At 42.5% G+C, this 19,664-nt stretch overlaps 2 protein-coding genes across 2 annotated transcripts; both read left to right on the top strand.

Moving 5' to 3' along the window:
• Positions 1-2,950: 2,950 nt before the first annotated feature.
• LOC119721530 lies at positions 2,951-3,289 on the top strand. Its single transcript, XM_038191608.1, has one exon. The coding sequence runs from the start codon at positions 2,951-2,953 to the stop codon at positions 3,287-3,289; it is 339 nt and encodes a 112-aa protein (XP_038047536.1).
• Positions 3,290-8,220: 4,931 nt separating this feature from the next.
• LOC119721529 (zinc metalloproteinase/disintegrin-like) lies at positions 8,221-18,886 on the top strand. Its single transcript, XM_038191607.1, has 5 exons — positions 8,221-8,319; positions 16,268-16,340; positions 16,874-17,163; positions 17,384-17,537; positions 18,687-18,886. Exons 1-5 carry the CDS (start codon positions 8,260-8,262, stop codon positions 18,884-18,886), a joined length of 777 nt encoding a protein of 258 aa, XP_038047535.1. The 5' UTR covers positions 8,221-8,259.
• Positions 18,887-19,664: the final 778 nt, after the last annotated feature.

Below are 19,664 nucleotides of genomic sequence, written 5' to 3'. Positions count from 1 at the left end.
TACATTTCCAGCATGTATGTCAAACAACGAAGTTGGAGTCCGACGGAACGAAGGAACCAGTTACAAAGCCAGAGGCTGAGACGACATTGTATCCAAACAAGACACCAGAACCGGACAAGACAATCGATCACGTCAAGACAGCGGATCCAGTCAAGACAGCGGAACCCGACAGGGCGCACAAGAACAGTGAAACAACGGTTCTGGAGCTGGTGCAGCATGGTCAAAAGCAGCGCCTGCTTTAGGTGATACAGCTGCCGAAAGCAGAACTTTTGACATACGATGGAGATCGTATTGGGCATTCATACGATCCATTGAGAAAGTGTGGACAGCTCCAATTTGGAGGACAGTGCTAAGTTGATTCGGTTGTTACAGTACTGTACTGGTAAGGCAAAGAAAGTGATACAGCGTTGTTCTGTAATGCAGCCACATGAAGGGTATAAGAAGGCTAAGGCCTTGCTTAAGGAAAGGTTGGTAACAAGTATACAATTGCTGAAGCTTGGGTGAATAAGGTTACTGAGGGTAGTAGTATTGGCTCACGTGACAAGAAATCACTAAGAGAGTATGCAGATGATCTGAAAACCTGTAGGGAGACCCTTAATGCCATGGGTTACATTCAGGAAGTAAATACTCAGAAAGTGTTGGTTACTATGATTGAAAAAATGCCAAGTTATCTCCGTAACCGATGGATCAAGCAGATTAGGGTAATCAGAAAGAAAAATGACAGGTCACCCCAAATAGGGGATATGGTAGAATTTGTAGAAGACGCAGCTAAAGAAGCTAATGATCCAGTATATGGTGCATTGAGTAAGCCAAAGGACAGACATGTTGTAACAAACAAGAATGTTCCAAAGTCCTCTGTAAGTTGTTATAGCAAAGGTAGTTACACCATGATGACAAATGCCAAACCGTAATATGGTAACATGACAGGTGTACTGTGTTACGGTAGTCACACCTTGTTTGGGTGTTCAGAATTTAAGAGTAAGAAACAAGAAGATAGATTTGAATTTGCTAGGGCAACAAAACTGTGCTATAACTGTTTGAGACCTGGGCATACATTGTATGTCAAATTCATGTACATTAAACCGAGTTTGCTCTGTTGCAGGGTGTGGGAAAAAGCATACTAAGTTCTTGCACCAGATTAAAACCATCCGTCCCCGTAGGTCAGTATACCCCGAGAACTGAGGTCACGACGGCACCAGCAGAAGCAGTGGCATCAGTGCAAAGTCTCTCACAACATTGGCAGGGGCAAACGTGCAAACAGCGACAACTGTCATCAGTCTGATAGTTAGCGGTATCGACTGCGAAACCCCAGTGGAACTTCCGTTGGTGTATACAAGACGTGAGCTCCCTATCCACGATGCTTACTTCGCCAAGCAAGAGGACATTGAAAGATGGCCTCACCTGCAAGGTATCAAGCTGCCACAAGTTGACAAAGGTCGAGTACAGCTATTGATTGGTCAAGATGCACCAGAAGCGTTGATGCCACATGAACGTTGATGTCAAGAAGGGTGAGAAGAACGCCCCATATGCGACAAGAACACAGCTCATATGGTCGCTGAATGGACCACTGGGAATGGCAAACAAACACACATCAGCTACATCCAACTTCATTGCAGCCGACGACAGTTTAGAGAGACAACTAATGATGTTCTGGAAGTTGGACAGGACTGATCCTTTCATGATGACACCAAGGGGATATCGGTGAACGACAAGCAGGCTATTGCGATATGGGAGGAAGGTGTTCGTCTCACCGATGGGCACTACGAGATAGCGATCCCATTTAAGAATTATCCTCCGCACTTGGTTGATAATCGCACTGTTGCGGAACGTCGTCTTATTTCGTTGAGCAAGCGGCTGCAAAGAGAGACACACTACTGCACGCTAAGTACACGGAAGGCATGAACATACTACAACAACATATTACGGTTATACCATCCGAAGAAGCCGGACAAGGTTCGCATAGTATTTGACTGTGCGTCTAAGCATTGCGGAACATCACTCAACGACGAGGTGCTTGGTGGACCAGATTTGACCAAGCTGTTGGGGGTACTCTTGAGGTTTCGGCAAGAGACAGTGGCACTTATGGCTGATGTCCAAGCCATGTTCCATCAGGTCAAAGTCACTCATGAAGAGCGAGATGTCTTGAGATATCCGTGGTGGTCTGATGGTGACAGCTCTCGACAGCCGAGTGTGTATAGGATAACTGTACACTCCTACGGTGGTATACATGGAGTCCAAGCTGTTGCACCTTCGCTCTGCAACGTACCGCTGAGGATAATTGAGCGGACATCCAACCCGACACAGTCGACACAGTCATGCGTAAATTTTACGTAGACGACTGTTTGAAATCTGTCGCCAGTGAAGAGAAAGTCTTCTAGCTAGAGGAGGTTTTAGGTTGACAAAGTGGGTAAACAGCAGCCCACAAGTTCTTGCGTCCTTCCCCATGGAAGAGAGAGCGAAGGATGTCAAGGAGCTCGATCTGAACTACGAGGCATTGCCGACCGAGAGAGCGCTCGGAATGCAGTGGGACGTTGAACTCGACTGTTTTGGCTATAAAATCAGTCCCAGTGACAAGCCATTGACAAGAAGAGGAATACTTAGTGTCTGCAGTTCTATCTATGATCCACATGGGTTTGTGAGTCTGTTCACTCTGAGAGCCAAGGTTATGCCGCAGAAAGCTAACATGGGATGAGTCGCTTCCATCTGAGCACCTCAACAGTTGGCAACAGTGGAAACAAGCACTACCAGAGATAAAACAGTTCAGGGTGAACAGAAGTATAAAGCCTTATGGTTTTGGAGAGGCAGGTAAATATCAACTGCACCATTTCTCGGATGATTCAGAACTGAAGTGGCTTACGGAGCGACAACCTATTTGCATATGACAAACTCGGAAGGCGACAAGCAGTCTTGCCTTCTTTTGGCCAAGTCACATCTAACCCCTCTGACAAAGATGACCATACCCAGGCTGGAATTGATGGGTGCGACACTCTCCGTCAAACTTGATGCTGTGGTTCGTAGAGAGTTAGATGTGCCATTAGAGGATTCGGTATTTTGGACGGACAGCACCATAGTACTGCAGTATGTGAAGAATGAGGAGCGACGGTTTCTTACATTCGTGGCAAATAGAGTTGCAGTTATCCACAGCGGGTCATCACCAAGTCAACGGTATCATGTTGAATCTAGGCTTAATCCTGCCGATGATGTTACAAGAGGACAAACAGCTAAGGAGCTGCTTGCTGAGCGATGGCTCAATGGACCCGACTTCCTTTGCCTGGAAGATAGTGAATAGCCAAAATCACCAAGCCTGAGAGATCTTGCAGATGAAGATCCAGAGATAAAGCCAGACAAGGAGGTGGTTACTGTATGTGTTGTAGACGATGTGGTAGACAGGTTGTTGAAGAGGCATTCCTGTTGTGGCATGATTGTTGCGGGTGAAAAACTACTTGCGAGCCAAGGCAAAGAACAACAGTAGACATGCCGATGCTCCTGACCGTAGATGAGATGACGAGAGCAGAGGATGATATCATATTATATATCCAGAGACAGTCCTTTTGTGAAGAATTGAAGTTCCTCCAGAAGGACAAGGTAGATTCCAAAAGGTCAAAGGACTACATCAAGAAGACAAGTCCTCTTTACAAGCTTGACCCAGTGTTGTCTGCTGATGGTATCATTGGGATTGGTGGTCGTCTGAAGAACGCTCTAGTAGACGAGGGCGTGAAACGTCCGACCAGCACCCCCTGGCAAAAGTTTGTTCCAGCGGCAGTGCTACACAAGTCATGTGAGGGCAAAAGGAATTGTGGGGGGAAAAGAGATCGGTCAATGTGTGGCATGCATTCACGTACGAGTGGTCCAGTTTCGTAGAGTGAAAAGGTGTTTTTTTTTCTTCTCTGGATATAATTTGATTAGTATCCGTTCCCTGCTGCTTGGACACGAGGCTTTGGGTCTCACCACACATCAACTTCATAATTTGATGCAGATGGATGGTGTGCCTCGTCCTACACGATGAGAACCGTTGGAGCAGTACAAAGGAGGCTACATCAACTGATGAAGTTGATGACTTGTCTGTGATCCACAGCCTCATGTCAAAGCAGGAGAAAACGGATACTCGTGTCATCCTTTACCTGATCTATACGCGGTTGAGGCTGGAATGCCGATGTTCATACACCAGACACAAACATTGTCTTCATCCACAGTTTACATTATCTACAGCAACTAATCAAAATATATTCAGAGAAAAAAACACCTTTTCACTCTACGAAACTGGGCCACTCAATCGTGAATTCATGCCACACAATGACCGATCTCTTCTTTCCACAATTCCTTCTGTCCCCACATGACTTGTGTAGGCGAGAAGAGGAGGGTGGTCGATGTCACTGGTGTAGAACTACTGTCCTGCACTGATGATCATCTACCTTTCACGGGGAGGACTGAAAGTCGTCCCATACCGCAGAAATTCCCCAAATATCAAGATGCTTTTAGGCATCAGGGAGTTTGTGGAGTGGAAGCTGATGAGGCAGGAGATTTATGAGTTGTTGGAGGAATTCACCTGCTTGCTACAGTCATGCTCGCCTCACTCATGATGACGAGATGAGGCGAGGACAGTGATGCTCAAGAAGATGGTTCGGGATGAGGAGAACCTGAACAGCAATTCTGTCTACCCTGCAAAGACTCTCTCATCCCTCATAATCAACCGAGTAAGCTACAGGGTGTATCAATTGAAGCGGTACCACGTCCAAATTTACGACCTAGCTCCCAAAACCAGAGGATGGACATGGCTGGGTGAAGACCGATGGCACTCTCGAACCACTTTGGTCACTCTGTCCAAAACTTCCTCCTTCACTGCACTCGTACAGTTACTTTTGAAGCAGATTTTGTGGTAGCTGTGAATCGACCTCGCCATTGCACGCTGGAAATACCAACACCAAGTACACGATATAAACCCATTACATGCTAATTGCGGTATCGAATCAGGGTACAGGAAGAAAGTTTCCCATTCAGGGCTTACTATTGGAAACGATGTTGAAAATAAGGTAAGCCCTGGGGACGAGGTTGTGCTTGCGTCAGTTGTTCTTTGCACTTGACTCAGGTATATATCTGTGACGTCAAAACTCACGAGATTGTCACTTTTCCTCTAGGGCTACGTACCAGCAAAAAAGTTTCACTCAAATTGCTGATGAAACTATATACGGATACTACGGATATTGTTTTGGGGCAACCTTCAAAAATCCATTAACTCGAGTTTAATGAATTTGTGGGGAAAAGGCTCGAAAAGCTCTTGAACTTAGCGAACTCCTTCAACAAAATGAACGTCAAAGTACGAACCTTGGGTGAAGGATGGGATTGATTTTTTTGGGGGCTAAGTGCTGGCAGTGTTTGTTTGTTTGTTTGTTTGTTGGTGTGTTTATTTGTTTTTCAGCTTCGTTGACACGGTTGAGGAGGAACCGAAGACACATTGTAGTAACTCTAGAGTTCAGGCCGTTCCTACGCACATCTCTCGAAAGCGAAGCGTGAGACCGACCGTTGTTCATTTTTATATAACGCCTATCGGTACTGTGCACTTTAAAAAACCCTGCCAGCAGGTCAGATTTGAGCCGGACGGCGGGTCACATTTCACCTGGTACTTTTCAGGGTCAAAATAACATTTTCCCGATCTTTGTCCAGTCAGGTCCCCCCGAAAACCTTCGGGATGAGAGCCACTTTTTCTATACATTTGGGGGAAATGACCAGCGGAGACTTCATGGGGAATATTCAGTGTTGGAGGTCTCGAGGCCGGCCTCGGCCTCGAGGCCGGCCTCGGCCTCGAGGCCGGCCTCGGCCTCGAGGCCGGCCTCGGCCTCGAGGCCGGCCTCGGCCTCGAGGCCGGCCTCGGCCTCGAGGCCGGCCTCGGCCTCGAGGCCGGCCTCGGCCTCGAGGCCGGCCTCGGCCTCGAGGCCGGCCTCGGCCTCGAGGCCGGCCTCGGCCTCGAGGCCGGCCTCGGCCTCGAGGCCGATTTTCATGGCCTCGGCCTCGGCCTTGGCCTCGGAGGTGCAAGGCCTCGGCCTTGGCCTTGGCCTCGGAGCCTTCCGGCCTCGGCGAATCGGTCGATTCGGCCCATTTTGATGTGTTTTCTATTCTAATTTATTTGTAATTTTTTACCGTATCAAACCCTCGAGATTCTGCCGCAGTGGGTTCCGTGAAACGAACGCATATTATGTACGCACGAATGAACTGGAAATGGTTGCATTGAACGTACTCACGTACGTAGCATCTTCGCCTAGCCTGCGCTTCAGCTTTCCACGTGCGTGCAAGCGTTATAACTGTTACCGCGTGCCAGACTACATAAGTCTGGCACCGATCCCATTTGCGTACAATAACATGTGGTAGTAGACTAGTCTGGTTGCAGTGTTGTACACAATTTTCTCGTTTCGCCTCTGTACCCCGACCTTTAAAAATGATTTGCGGCAAGGTGCGGCAAGCTTTATCATTTCTTTTTATAGGCCCTGTTTCAGTAAAAGTCTGAACTTTCTGGGTACGATCGAGTGTACTAGTCCGTACCATTTTTCCCCATAAAGATATGATAAAAACAATTACGATTTATCAAGTAGATTTTATTTTTACACGGTGATTTAAATGAAAGTTCCGGCTCACACGGTAATGTTTGGCGCAAATGGTCGATATGGAAAGCGCGATTTCAGAATTCGTTTTTCCATCCAAATGAATGCAAAGTTCTGAATGAATGTTTTAATAATAGGAGTCAGTATTCCTCGTGGTACCAGGTTACTTTTTGTATTTTTAGAGCCATATGTTGATACTTCTTACATGTATAAGCACGGTTTGAAATTGCCTAATTTTGCGTGGTTGCAGATATATGGCCAAAACCTCTGGACTCCCTACCTCTTGCCATGATCTTAAAATTCTTCAAAGCCATTGGATTCAAATCGGATGATCCGAGAATTGGTCATTTTGATGAACTGAGTGATATCATGCACGCATTTTCCATGTTGCCGTGTTGTTTGGAGCGGGATTGGCCGCGGTATTAACAGTGATAATGCGTGGACACTTATCCCGTTGTGTGGAGCGGGATTGGAACTATGCTTTGCCCGTGCGTAACGACGGGCCGTCTGGCATTGTCTGGTCGCATCGCGGTGTTTGTTCGGCGCGCGCCTGGACAGTGCGAAGGTTGGGGGGGGGGGTCGTAACTTTTTGGTTATGAGTGGTAAAAACCTGATTCAAAAATTCAAGTTGTTGTTTATTTAATGGGGATTCCTATGATATTAAGCATTTTGATAGGTTTTGAAAATGATTTATAAAACATGCTAAAAGTAAATGATGTAAATCTTATAGAATAGAAACTCAAAATTTGGCCATTTAAATTGTTGTATCTCCAAAAGGCAAACACCTATGAGCCTGATTCAAACGCCATTGATTTTGTTGTGTAATTTGCTTTCAGTGATACAAAACTTGAGATTTCTTTCTTTAAAAAATAAAATTCGCCGGACTCCCTACAAGAGGAAACCCATTGCAAGCTGTAAATTTGTAAGCCAGGCACTCCAAAACTCAGTGAATTCAACTAAAAAGATTTTAAAACTCCAACATAATCTTAGCCTTGTTTTAGTGATATATATTTTATTACGTGTTTTGATAGCTGGCCTCGACCTCGGCCTTGGCCTCGGAGGTGGTGGCCTCGGCCTTGGCCTCGCGGTTGTGGCCTCGGCCTCGGCCTCGGCCTTGGCCTCGGAGGTTGTGGCCTCGGCCTTGGCCTCGGGTTGTGGCCTCGACTTCAACACTGGAAATATTACTGCCTTACCTTACCGTTCAGAGTAACACAAAATTCGTCTGGGTCTACTTTGTTGATTTTTCATCATCAGCTCTAAATGCATTTCAGCATTGGCCTACGGATGCAATCAATTTGAAGCCCCATTAGCCCCTAGGCCTATTCATTATTTAATTAAAAGAAACAGTACAAGTGTACCTATAAGTATAGTTTTACGATTAAGTGGTCTCTTCACGTTTATTAACTTATAACGTTTGAAGTATTCGAATGTAATTGTGAAGCCCATAATTCTGAAGTGTTTATTGATGCTGGTAGGGTAACAAGGACGTTTGCATTGGGCACCAAGAAGCGCTTTCTGGGGCTGCATGAGACGGTGTGAGGGCTTCTGTTTGTCTCCCGTTGTACAAAAAACGGGGGTTTGGGCGCATGGACAAGCCCAAACGCAGTCTATAAATCGCCCACAAAATGACCCAAATTCGTCATTCCTACGACTCAACAGCTGCAGAATGATGCTGAAGATTGTCGTGCTTGCCGTGCTGGCCTACACGGCTTACTCCAAGCCAGGGGTACGTATAGACTCTTCATTCAGTGCATCTTTGCAAGATAATTTTCGAACATTGCCGATTATTGTGTCGATATTTATTTTACTAACATCCAGGTTACTTCATAATACCTCGTTTATTATGTCTTTTTTTGATACAGCTTTTTGCACAACTTTTTTAAATTACAGCTGAATGTTATCCTGTCAGACAAATGGTTTTCAAAAACCTGTACCAACCTGAATAATGTTAAGATTGCTCTCCCTGTACATCCAAATAGACCAATCAGCAGCTTAGTCCACGCATGTTTACGTTACATACCAAGTGTGGACATTCCCTTGGTTTCGTAGTTAAGAAAAACCATGCAGTCAAAAAAACCTCATTTTTCTCAAACTGTGAAAACTCAACCCATTTTTCCCCCCTATGATCCCCTTTAGTGTTTCTCTTCATTTTGCCACCTGTAAACCTAACCCAAAAATGCCTCTATAAACCTGTTTTCCTAAAATGGGGAAACACTGTGTTGTCTCCTCTGCCACACCAAGGGCGGATCCAGAACACAATTTGGGGGGGGGGGCCCAAAAAAATTTGCTCCCCCCAAAAAGTGGGTCAAAAAAATTACGGCGTGGGTTTTTTTTGAGGAAAAGATGGTGGTGTACTCATTGCCTGCCTTTATTGCGATGTCACATACAAAACAAAAATTGGTTTCGTTTGGGGGGGGGAGACATGGCCCCCTTTGGCCCCCCCCCCGGATCCGCCCTTGTGCCACACACGTAAACACCGGCAATCGTGGACGTCCCATTGTTCCTAATCCTCTTTCCTTTGTTTGTTATCTAACTTTTTAGCAACAGCTCTCATTGGTTTTGTGTGGACGTATTGTTTGTGCCCCAACTCTTTTGTCCTACGTCCACGATTGCCGGTGTTTTCACACGCACACCCACACACCCTAATTATTGTCGTTAGCTTTATTCATGATATTTCAGTTAACCTTTATCTGTCATTCCTGTGCATACTCATCCACTTCGTTATAATTCATCCCTGTTTATCCTTTGCAACTAACACTGAGCTGTGCTTTGCGGGGCATTTTGCCACTAATCGACCCGCGCATTGCTGTTGTTTTTGTGCGGGGCGGCTCCCCTAATAAAAGCTCAGTGTCGCTTGGACTCACTTCCCTTCTATTGCAGGGAACACTTGGCCGGCCGTGAAATAATATTTACATCTAAACATTAGAAAACATTCATTATCTTTTAGGGGATCGTGACATAGATTTTACTCTAAAATATATTCTGCACTTGCTACTCCTGCTAAATGTAAACCTTACATCTGACCTCCCTTTCGGGTTAATGTTATTATGTAACGTGCACTTTCGGAACTATTTGGCATTTCCCAGTTTTTCTTTTTCTCATGACAATTTCGCGCGTTGTTGCTGTGATGTTATTTCATGAAGGCACTGTAGTAATTAAGATTTTCTGTACTATTTATGAACCACACTTCATGATGTGCTTCCTGACCCTTTTCTGCCTAGCATATTGCCATATTACGGAGCTTTTAAAGGGACATAGATGAAAAAAAAAATTGAAAACATCTTCGTTAGAAAGAAAAAAATCTGCGTTCGAACGAAAAAAAATCTGCGTTCGAACGAAAAAAATCTGCGTTCGAACGAAAAAAATCTGCGTTCGAACGAAAAAAATCTGCGTTCGAACGAAAAAAATCTGCGTTCGAACGAAAAAAAATCTGCGTTCGAACGAAAAAAATCTGCGTTCGAACGAAAAAAATCTGCGTTCGAACGAAAAAAATCTGCGTTCGAACGAAAAAAATCTGCGTTCGAACGAAAAAAATCTGCGTTCGAACGAAAAAAAATCTGCGTTCGAACGAAAAAAATCTGCGTTCGAACGAAAAAAATCTGCGTTCGAACGAAAAAAATCTGCGTTCGAACGAAAAAAATCTGCGTTCGAACGAAAAAAATCTGCGTTCGAACGAAAAAAATCTGCGTTCGAACGAAAAAGCTGTTTGCTGTTTGCTGTAAGCTGTTTGCCCTCCCTGTGCTGCCCCACCACTTATGTGGGTGATTTTTGTGGGTCAAAACATTCTTTGCCCTGAAAACTGTTGTACCAAACATGTAAAACGTATCAGTCATGATGTGACTCATATCATGCTCTTGTAAGTGCAACAGTTTCTCCACATTTAACTGGTTATCCATGGGCCACCAAAAAACATGTCGGGCTAGCCATGGCTATCAGAATAGCCCGACATGTTTGTCGATTGCTATGAGTATGAGTAGGAATCAGCTAATTAGTGAATCCCGTATCTGAAAGTTAGGAAGCAGAAAGTACATGTACATGTACAAGTGTTAGACTAGTAAAATAGGCTTATTGAAAGCCAGAAATGATCAAACAATATATACATGTCAGTCGCTTCTAAAGTTTGGAACTATTACAAGGGTTAGGAATGAAAATTTATACTGTAAAGGATTTGTGGATAGACAAATTTCTGAAAATCACAATGACGACCAGTTATATTTTTTTACCTGAAAAATTTGAAAGATAATTATATAGCCTTTTTTAATTATTTTTTAAAAACTTGCCTCACTTTATAAAAAGAAACCAAAAAGGCAAATTACTTTTAAAAATGTCTCATAAGTGTGTTGCCTCAGCATAGCATAATGGGTGGGACTGATGGAGTGGGGGGGGGGGGTTGTGTTGTAGCTAGTATTGTAACAGGATAGGGACTCTTAAAAAAAGAAGGACAATTAGCTAGATCTTCATTGCAATGGTTAAACTTCATGACCAACTAACAGCAAGCCCTAGTAAGACCGTTTGAAAGCTCATAGACTGCTTTAAGACCAGTTATTGAAATTCCTACATTAGGCACATATGTCATGCATGTAGGACCTGAAAAAACATGACCAAATCACCCACATAAGTGGTGGGGCAGCACAGGGAGGGCAAACAGCTTACAGCAAACAGCAAACAGCTTTTTCGTTCGAACGCAGATTTTTTTCGTTCGAACGCAGATTTTTTTTCGTTCGAACGCAGATTTTTTTCGTTCGAACGCAGATTTTTTTTCGTTCGAACGCAGATTTGTTTCGTTCGAACGCAGATTTTTTTCGTTCGAACGCAGATTTTTTTCGTTCGAACGCAGATTTTTTTTTCGTTCGAACGCAGATTTTTTTCGTTCGAACGCAGATTTTTTTCTTTCGAACGCAGATTTTTTTCGTTCGAACGCAGATTTTTTTCGTTCGAACGCAGATTTTTTTCGTTCGAACGCAGATTTTTTTCGTTCGAACGCAGATTTTTTTTCGTTCGAACGCAGATTTTTTTCATTCTTACGATGATTTTTTCAATTTTTTTTTTTCACCTATGTCCCTTTAAAAGCTCCGTACCATATACCTGTATCATAACAACAAACTATTAAATAGCAATACCGCTAAAACAGCCAAATGTCCAGGATTCTGGTCCCGCATTGTGCTGAACTATTTGTGACATTAAGGTATGTGTTTGAGATGGCACCACACTTGTGCCCTTACATTTGGAGTTTCTTGATATGGCAGAACAACCTTGAGATTGAAAACAAGGGTAAAAGGGGCACCTATTACCTTGTTTAAAATTTCCGATGTTTTCCTGCTGTATTGTCTTTGTCATTATATCTTTACAATCACAGAAAAGTGTGTTGCATTAATGTTTTACCTATTGCCTGTGTAATGTCTGGTTGTAGGCCATCAAGTTTTCTCTAGATTTTGTGCTTTAAACCAATACGGCTCATTCATATTATTGAGTAAAATATTTATCCTGCAGATTGACGGGATGGGCGAAAACCCCGTAAAAAAAACTTTTTGAGGAAAAAAACACGGGGAAATTCCCAATCCGGCTCCACAAGTGGCAACCAAGTTTATAACTCCGTAGATCGGCGTGTTTTGAACTTATTTATTAATTGCTTCAATTGTTCTGACTCATGGCTTTATTAAGTTCTGGTTCTGATAATATCCTAGTGCTAAATTGTAATCTTTGCGCCACTAACTGCCAACCTTTCTCGTAACATTCCTTTATTTCCAATATTTTGGAACGTTCATCTCTAGTTAAGTTGAGCTTTAAGCTTTAAATATGTAGACGATCTGACACTTGCAGAGGTCCGTCATGCTAATAAATCTAGCCAGATTGGATTTGATCTTGAAGGCCTGGATGCGTGGACGAAGGACAGCCACCTCAGGCTCAATCCTACCAAATGCAAAGTTATGCAAGTTTGCTTCAAAAAAGACCCTCCAACACCACCTTGTCTTAAAATTGGTGGGATTGAGCTTGGGGTGGTGTCCGAGACTAGGCTTTTGGGCCTGATAGTCCAATCTAATCTTGGCTGGCAATCTCAGGTTATGATATGGTCTCAAAAAGTAGTCGTAGGTTATACGTGCTTGGCCGCCTGAAAGAGTTTGGTTTGCCTATCGACGACTTGGTCTCTGTGTATACTTGTTATGTCCGTCCAATTTGTGAGCATGCAGCCCCAGTTTGGCATGGTAACATCAGAAATAATCAGACATATCAACTTGAACGCATTCAAAAGCGTGCGTGTCGTATTATTCTTGGAGCTGACTATGAGTCATACTCAATCGCTTGTGATCGGTTAGGCCTTCAAACTCTGGAGGACAGAAAGACTCCATCTCTGTTCCCCATTTGCTAGTAAATGTACAAAATCAGTTAGATATGCAGAATGTTTTCCTCCTAACAATAGCACCCACAAAATGACTCTGAGACAATCCAACATTTACCAGATTCCACATCACAAAACAAATAGGTATGGCAATAGTGCAATTCCCTCTCTGACAAAACTCCTGAACCAGAATTCCTTAGCAGCAATAATAACAATAATAATGTTATGTCCCCTTTTGTGTGTTTTTAGATTTATATTTAAACTGTAGATACATGAAGTTCTGTAATTCTTATTCATTTTAAATTCAAATTTTTCTTGTTGAATTTTCTTGTTGAATTTTCTAGTGGTTTTTTATTTTCTTGTAATAACCATGCAATTCAGCGTCCGGCTGCAAATTGGTCTAATAAAATATGAATATGAATATGAATATTTAGCCTTCCAATAACCTGTTGACCTTCTTCAATTTAAAGGTCGCTTTCAAACAGTTGCCTTATTTTCCCTTATCTATCACGAACTTTTAGTAATCTTGCTAACGCTGGCGTTGCTTCCAGAATATCATTTTCTTTTTTTCAAAAAATTGAGACCTTATCTTTACTGTGGTACCTGTTGTTTACAACTCTTTTTGCAATATTCCTTGATTACCATGCTCTATAATCTTGACTTTATTTTTGATTTTTATATTTATTTATTATTATTATTTTTTTTTTTTACTTTTTTTCGAACTATTTCTAAATTCACCAATATTTATTTCCGGTTATTTTGTTCTTTTCATTCTTTCTTGGCCTTTTAAGGGCAACATGTCATGTCGTATATTCGGGATTACTTTCCCATAATCTCTTACCATCATTAAAGTTACTTTGATGGTTATTTAATAACATTACCTGACTTTCATTGATACAATGACTTAATTTCCGTAATACTATTTTTTCTAACATTACCTGAACAGGATTAGTAAAATTGACTTGGTTATACTCTGACTTACTATCTGTAATCAATTTGTCAAGAACTTTCAATTTTTGCTTGAATCATTTATGTTGTACAGGATGAATTATGTTTGTTAGCTAAACTTGATCCAGCCACCTTTTACCCATGTAAAACTAACCGGGGTTTGATGTACTGGTTTGTTTTGTGGACCTTGATTAATTGCCTACTATAAGTCCGTGTGAAAGCACTGCGTAAGTTATTTCAAATTAAGCCTTAGTATAGGTGCACCCAGAGCACTTGCTCAGTGTTTCCGGTGGTTTTGGTAATTAATACAATAGTTGTTATGAATTGTGTTAGCTTACTCTACTAAAGGAGGCGTCTTTCTACTATTTGGCCTTTCAACTTTGAGTTTTTCGATAACAACTCGTGTCGCGGGTGTCAAGTGCTGAGTCTACGTTTCAGACACCGTATCTTCTGAATATTATATGTATTTGTATACTAACTGCAACCCTTGGCATACCTTTCCAACGGCTAAGTTTATTTTATCCGTGTTGTAGGTTGTCTTGGGTGAGAGAAGCCAGCCTTTCCCCCTTCTGCACCCTGTTTTGTTCAGTCTTTCGTGTGTCAATTAGCTGAAACGGATTATCCCGTTCTTGCTGAATGATTCTACGTGCGTTTTGGCTATCCAATCTTTCACCCGTGCTTACAATATCAAGATTAACCTTGCAATCAAGGGTCATTACCTGATAGAGTAGGGAATTGGTTAAGCCCCTCGATACCCACATACCCACTGTACAATGTTCTTGTGCAACTACAAGTCGGCCATGCATGAATATCTTGTGAAAATTTGAATATGTCAAGCAGAAAATGGCTGCTGTCTTGTTGCTGGCACATACTTAAGCTTCACATGTCTCCCTTTACATCTTGGTTGTACAGGCTTCAGTGCTTTTTCCGTTTACTTACAGGGCGTCCTGAAAAAAATGGTGCATGTAAACCCCTCCATTTTTGCTAATTTACAACCAGGGGCGGCGGAACCGGGGGGGGGGGCTGGGCTGGGGGTACGTTTGCCCCCCCCCCAGATTTTCCCAAGTGCCCCTTTTAAGGCCATAAATGTGCCCCCTCGATCATTAAAGTGTCCCCTCGAGATAAATAAAAAATGCCCTTAAAGTATCTTACTATTTCTTAGAAGTAACCTTTTCCAAATAATGTTAGAGAATTTTTTGATATAAACGAGGAATATGAAAACCAAGTCCTATAATCCATACAAGACGCCCTGAAAATTGGCACATAATGTATGTTTAGCATATAATCATTGGTTTTGAAGAGCGCCCCCTATGTTGAAAGATGGTACCAGCCCCCCCCCCCCCCCCCCCCCCCCCCCCCCATTTCAGCACGGGTTTGCAAGTGCCCCTTTTGGGTGCTCCCCCTCCCCCGTTTCAAACCCGTTCCGCCGCCGCTGTTTACAACAAACATTTTCTACAGATGTTTACACCATCGTCAAGATAATAGATTTAGCTTGAGAAGATCGTTTGTTTCATTGAGATAGCTTTTGAAAATCCAAAGATATGTTTGAATAACGGCAAAGCCAAGAAGCTACTTTCTGTGAAGCAGTTAAAATCAGTATAGTCCCAATCTAAAACCAAATCATTTTACTGTTAGTGAGTTTAACATTTTTAAGCAGAGTGTGCAATATTTATTTATATTTAATTGAACTCTTTCATTGAAGTTTTAAAAAGTGAACCTGTCTGTACTATTAAATCGTTTCAACATAATCACAAAACCCTATATTGTCGTGTGAATGGAATGTTTGTCTTACACCCATAGGGATAATCTTATAAAAGAGCCATGCTGGCATTGTCTGACCTTTGAAGCACTCGCTTCCTAAAAGTGGCAGAGAATGGTGTTTTGGGCTTTGCGGTTATTCAAACATTTCTCTGGATTTTCAAAAGCAATCTTAATTAAGCAAACGGTTTTCTCAAGCTAAATCTGTAACCTTGAAGATCGTGTGCTTACACGATCGTGTGCTTACACGATTTGCAGTAAATTCCGGTTGTAAATTGGCGAAAATGGCGGGGTTTACATGCGCCATCATTTTCAGGACACCCTGTATGATTTGCATTTTCATGATTATGTAACCACGTACTAAATGGGATTCAGCTTTCTGCTTTGTTCCCTGTGATTCTTTTTTAAGTGCCATGTACAGCTCACAACTCCCGTGCGGATGTGATGCACTATAAATAGAATGACCAGTCATCCATACATTTCATTAAGAGTTATTTAATTTATTTACAAATGTGTAAAAGACACCACCCAATTATAAATGATTTCCAAAGAAGTATAAAAAGGTGTGGTTTTGGGTGTATTAAATAAACATGAACAACACTCATATTTCTTATTTTTTTTCGCTGTATAGGTTCGTAACAAAGATCTTGAATTTGCAACGGAGGAGCTTTTTCGCTACTTCGGTGTTGAAAGCCACGAAAAAGGTATTGTGGCACAATTGATGTGGGCAACCGCGCTAAAACATCGTTTTATTTTGGTGCCTTGGAACCGAATATGAAAAAATCATGATTGTCTCTCGAAACATAGAAAATATAATTATTGCCACAAAAATATTTGCTTATACGAAGTATAATACATGTATTGGGTTTATTTGAAAACTATTGAAGGTTGTCGCAAACCTTTGCGTCGTTTGCAAAACTATTTCGTTTCAGCATCACCATTTAGGGCCCAACCCCCTTGCCCCCTCAATGTTGTCTCTCATTGCGCGGCGTGTGCTCCAATAGCTGGAGAGAACAACATTGACCGGGGAGCGGGGAAAGGCCAAGGAAGTGTCCCAACCACTTTGGCGGGATTGTAGCTATTAAACTAAGTATTCCACAACGCATGACCACAATGCATTTCTTTGTGCACGCTCATTACATGTTGCAATAAGTTTGAAAGGGGTATTGTTGAGAGAAGTCACCTAAGAAGGTCATAGCACTGAAGAAGATAACAATTAAATTTCCTTTCTTTGTAGCCCCGGAATATGAGATTGTGTACCCACTCGTAGTCGAAGCTGAAGGCAAGAGGAGTGTTGGCAAGGGAGCCACTGCCGCCTCATTCTTAGAACTGGAAGTCGAAGCCTTTGGAGAGACGCTTAACCTCATCGTAGACCACGACGACAGTAATTATGCCCCTGGACTCAAGGTTGAGATCTACACAGATGAAGGCATCCAGAAAGTGCCACTTCGGACTGACTGCGTCTACACAGGGAAGGTAGCCGGTGAAAAGGACTCTCTTGCATCCGTAACCGTTTGTGACGGCTTGGTAAGTCATAGGCCTAGTGCTTCGGTGAATCCCATAGCTGCCACCAAAATGTTTGAAGAAGGGTATATAGTATCATTGATTGGAATAAGTTATGATATTTCCCAATAAATAATGAAAGGAATTATTTCAAAAGTAAACCTTGTCTGGAGCCGACACCAAAGGTCTGTTTGCATGCCTTTTATTCGGTTGTTTTATTTTCTGAATGGTGTCTTTTTGCAAGATGGCGGTCATATTTCGCAACCATGGCCGTGGTGAGCTTTACATCGAGCCACTAGATGACGAGGATGCCGTCAAGCGAGATGTTGGTCGCGGTCACCCGCACGTTGCCTATAGGAACAGACCAGTGGAAAGAGGGGCATTCTGCGAGACAGAACGTAATATAATTTATTTGATTTTGTTTTTATTGATCACACTTTTAAAACAAATTCCGCATGTAAGTCAAAACAATAAAGAACTCACATTTCTGACGCAGATCATTCATTCTGAAGCTGAAAACTGGAATGCTCAACTAAAGTTGTAATGACTCGAGTCAATGACTCGACTCGAGTCCGACTCGAGTCACATTTTTTTGGCGACTCGACTCGACTCGAGTCCCGACGGGTAAATGACTCGACTCGACTCGAGTCACTGGAGCAAATGACTCGACTCGACTCGAGTCCCTCATCACAATGACTTAACTCGACTCGAGGAAGGCTAATACGACTCGAGTCCCAAAATAAAAGCAAACCTTATTTGCGAAAAATTTTGCAATGACTTACGCCGCGCCGTTCGCGTTGCCAGTTTTTGTTCACGTCACATTATGTTCGCGAATAATGTACGCTCATATACAGCGGCCGTCTGTTTTCCTTCCTCCATAGTGATACAACAAACATACACCGTGTCGCGGACTCCCACCTTGTGGTTCTATACCTGTGGCATGTAATGCTAAACCCGGAACCAGACTTAAAACGCATTTCTCAATCCGTGGTTTCATCATTGGTTTCGGGCGATTTCTTATTAAGCTCTTGGTGGAACGCTGGCTAAATTTATTTCCCGATTTTACAAAACAAAATGGATACGGACGGGCCAACCTTTAAATATCAGAAACAGTTTTGTATAATGCAATTAGTATTGACGTTGTCGGGGATCAGCGAACAACAAAATCTAGACCCGAAGCCAAACCAGTTATAAGACCGAGGTTTCACATCTTCTTATCTGTGACATGAGCTAGCAACTGTTGGTTGGGTACCATATAGCATACTTTATGTCTTTGGATTTTCGTAATAGACTGGTGCCTGTATTCTTTCTCACTTGTGTTTGTTGCTTTTTTAGTGTAATTTATAATATAGTGTTAAAAATTTGGACTCGAATTGACTCGACTCGTTGATCTAATGACTCTACTCGACTTAGTCACTTCTTTAAAATGACTCGACTCGAGTCACAAAAATCAGTGACTCGTTACAACTCTGCTCGTCAGTTTATGACAGCTTGTCAAACTCCAAGCTTGATGCCCGACTGGTTTGTTTTTTAATTGTTCTCCTAAGCGCCACCAACTTTGCCGTTAACATTTGCCGACGAGCCGCCAGAAGCCTTGCCGATTGACACGAAGGCAACGAAATATCTGGAGCTGGCATTCATTTCCGATCCAGATTTAAATTCTCGTAAAGGGGGCACCAGCGCAACCACCACGTGCCTTAACACCCTCTTCAACGCGGTGAGTTTTCGTATGACAGTATATCAATGACAGAAACCTTGCTCAAAGCGAACATCAGATTGTTTGTTACAACTGAGAAGAATGTAGTAACCAACGCAATAGCGTATCACCGACCGATAATGTCTCACACAAATTGACCGATGCTATAGCACTATAACCGATAATTTAAAAAACATTGACCGATAGTGTAGTAAAAATGTTGCCACACCATGGGTCAATTTATGTTACATTATCGGTTGGTGATACGTTATCCGTTGGTTACTACATTATCCAGCGTAACACCGTTATCAAACACCCTGCGAAATGATTCGGAAGAAAACTAAACCTGACGGATGTTTTGAAAATAGGTGCCCGCGGGCAACTTTAAACGTGCGTTAGCAACGGATCCAGTTAGACATGTTTTGTTCCTGCATTCATATAAAGCAAAACTTCAGCAGGATGCACCCTACCTAAACTTTGAAGCTATTGCTTCAAACGAAAACAAGTGCACAAAAGCAGTAAACCCTATACGTGCCTTTAAAACACTTTCCATTAATCAATGTGTACCTAGTGTGTCACTAAAGCATCAAATAATGTTGAAAAGCGGGAACTGTTGTGAAGAAAAAAGGTAGGCCTAAATAAAAAGGTCGGTTGGAAATAAGGGAAAATTGGCCTACATGTGCTTGAGCTTATACTAGTCTTTCATACCACATTGCGATACAGATAGTGGCCTTTGTTGAGTTATTTTCCTGCGCCCATTGGCGGCGTTTAATTGGCGTCATTATCTAATCAAAATGAATTGAAGGCCAGATGCAGTCAGTTGACCAAA

This window comes from Patiria miniata, unplaced genomic scaffold, assembly GCF_015706575.1.
Source record: "Patiria miniata isolate m_02_andy unplaced genomic scaffold, ASM1570657v1 HiC_scaffold_13, whole genome shotgun sequence".
NCBI classification, from domain to species: domain Eukaryota; kingdom Metazoa; phylum Echinodermata; class Asteroidea; order Valvatida; family Asterinidae; genus Patiria; species Patiria miniata.
The sequence above is the reverse complement of the archived record's forward strand: the minus strand, read 5'-3'. Positions and strand labels throughout refer to the sequence as shown.

Coding starts and splice junctions, on each gene's coding strand:
- LOC119721529 (XM_038191607.1), top strand. CDS start 8,260: ATGATGCTGAAGATTGTCGTGCTTGCCGTGCTGGCCTACACGGCTTAC. Junction 8,320..16,267: donor CGGCTTACTCCAAGCCAGGG/GTACGTATAGAC, acceptor TTCGCTGTATAG/GTTCGTAACAAAGATCTTGA. Junction 17,538..18,686: donor GGCATTCTGCGAGACAGAAC/GTAATATAATTT, acceptor TGTTCTCCTAAG/CGCCACCAACTTTGCCGTTA.
- LOC119721530 (XM_038191608.1), top strand. CDS start 2,951: ATGACCATACCCAGGCTGGAATTGATGGGTGCGACACTCTCCGTCAAA.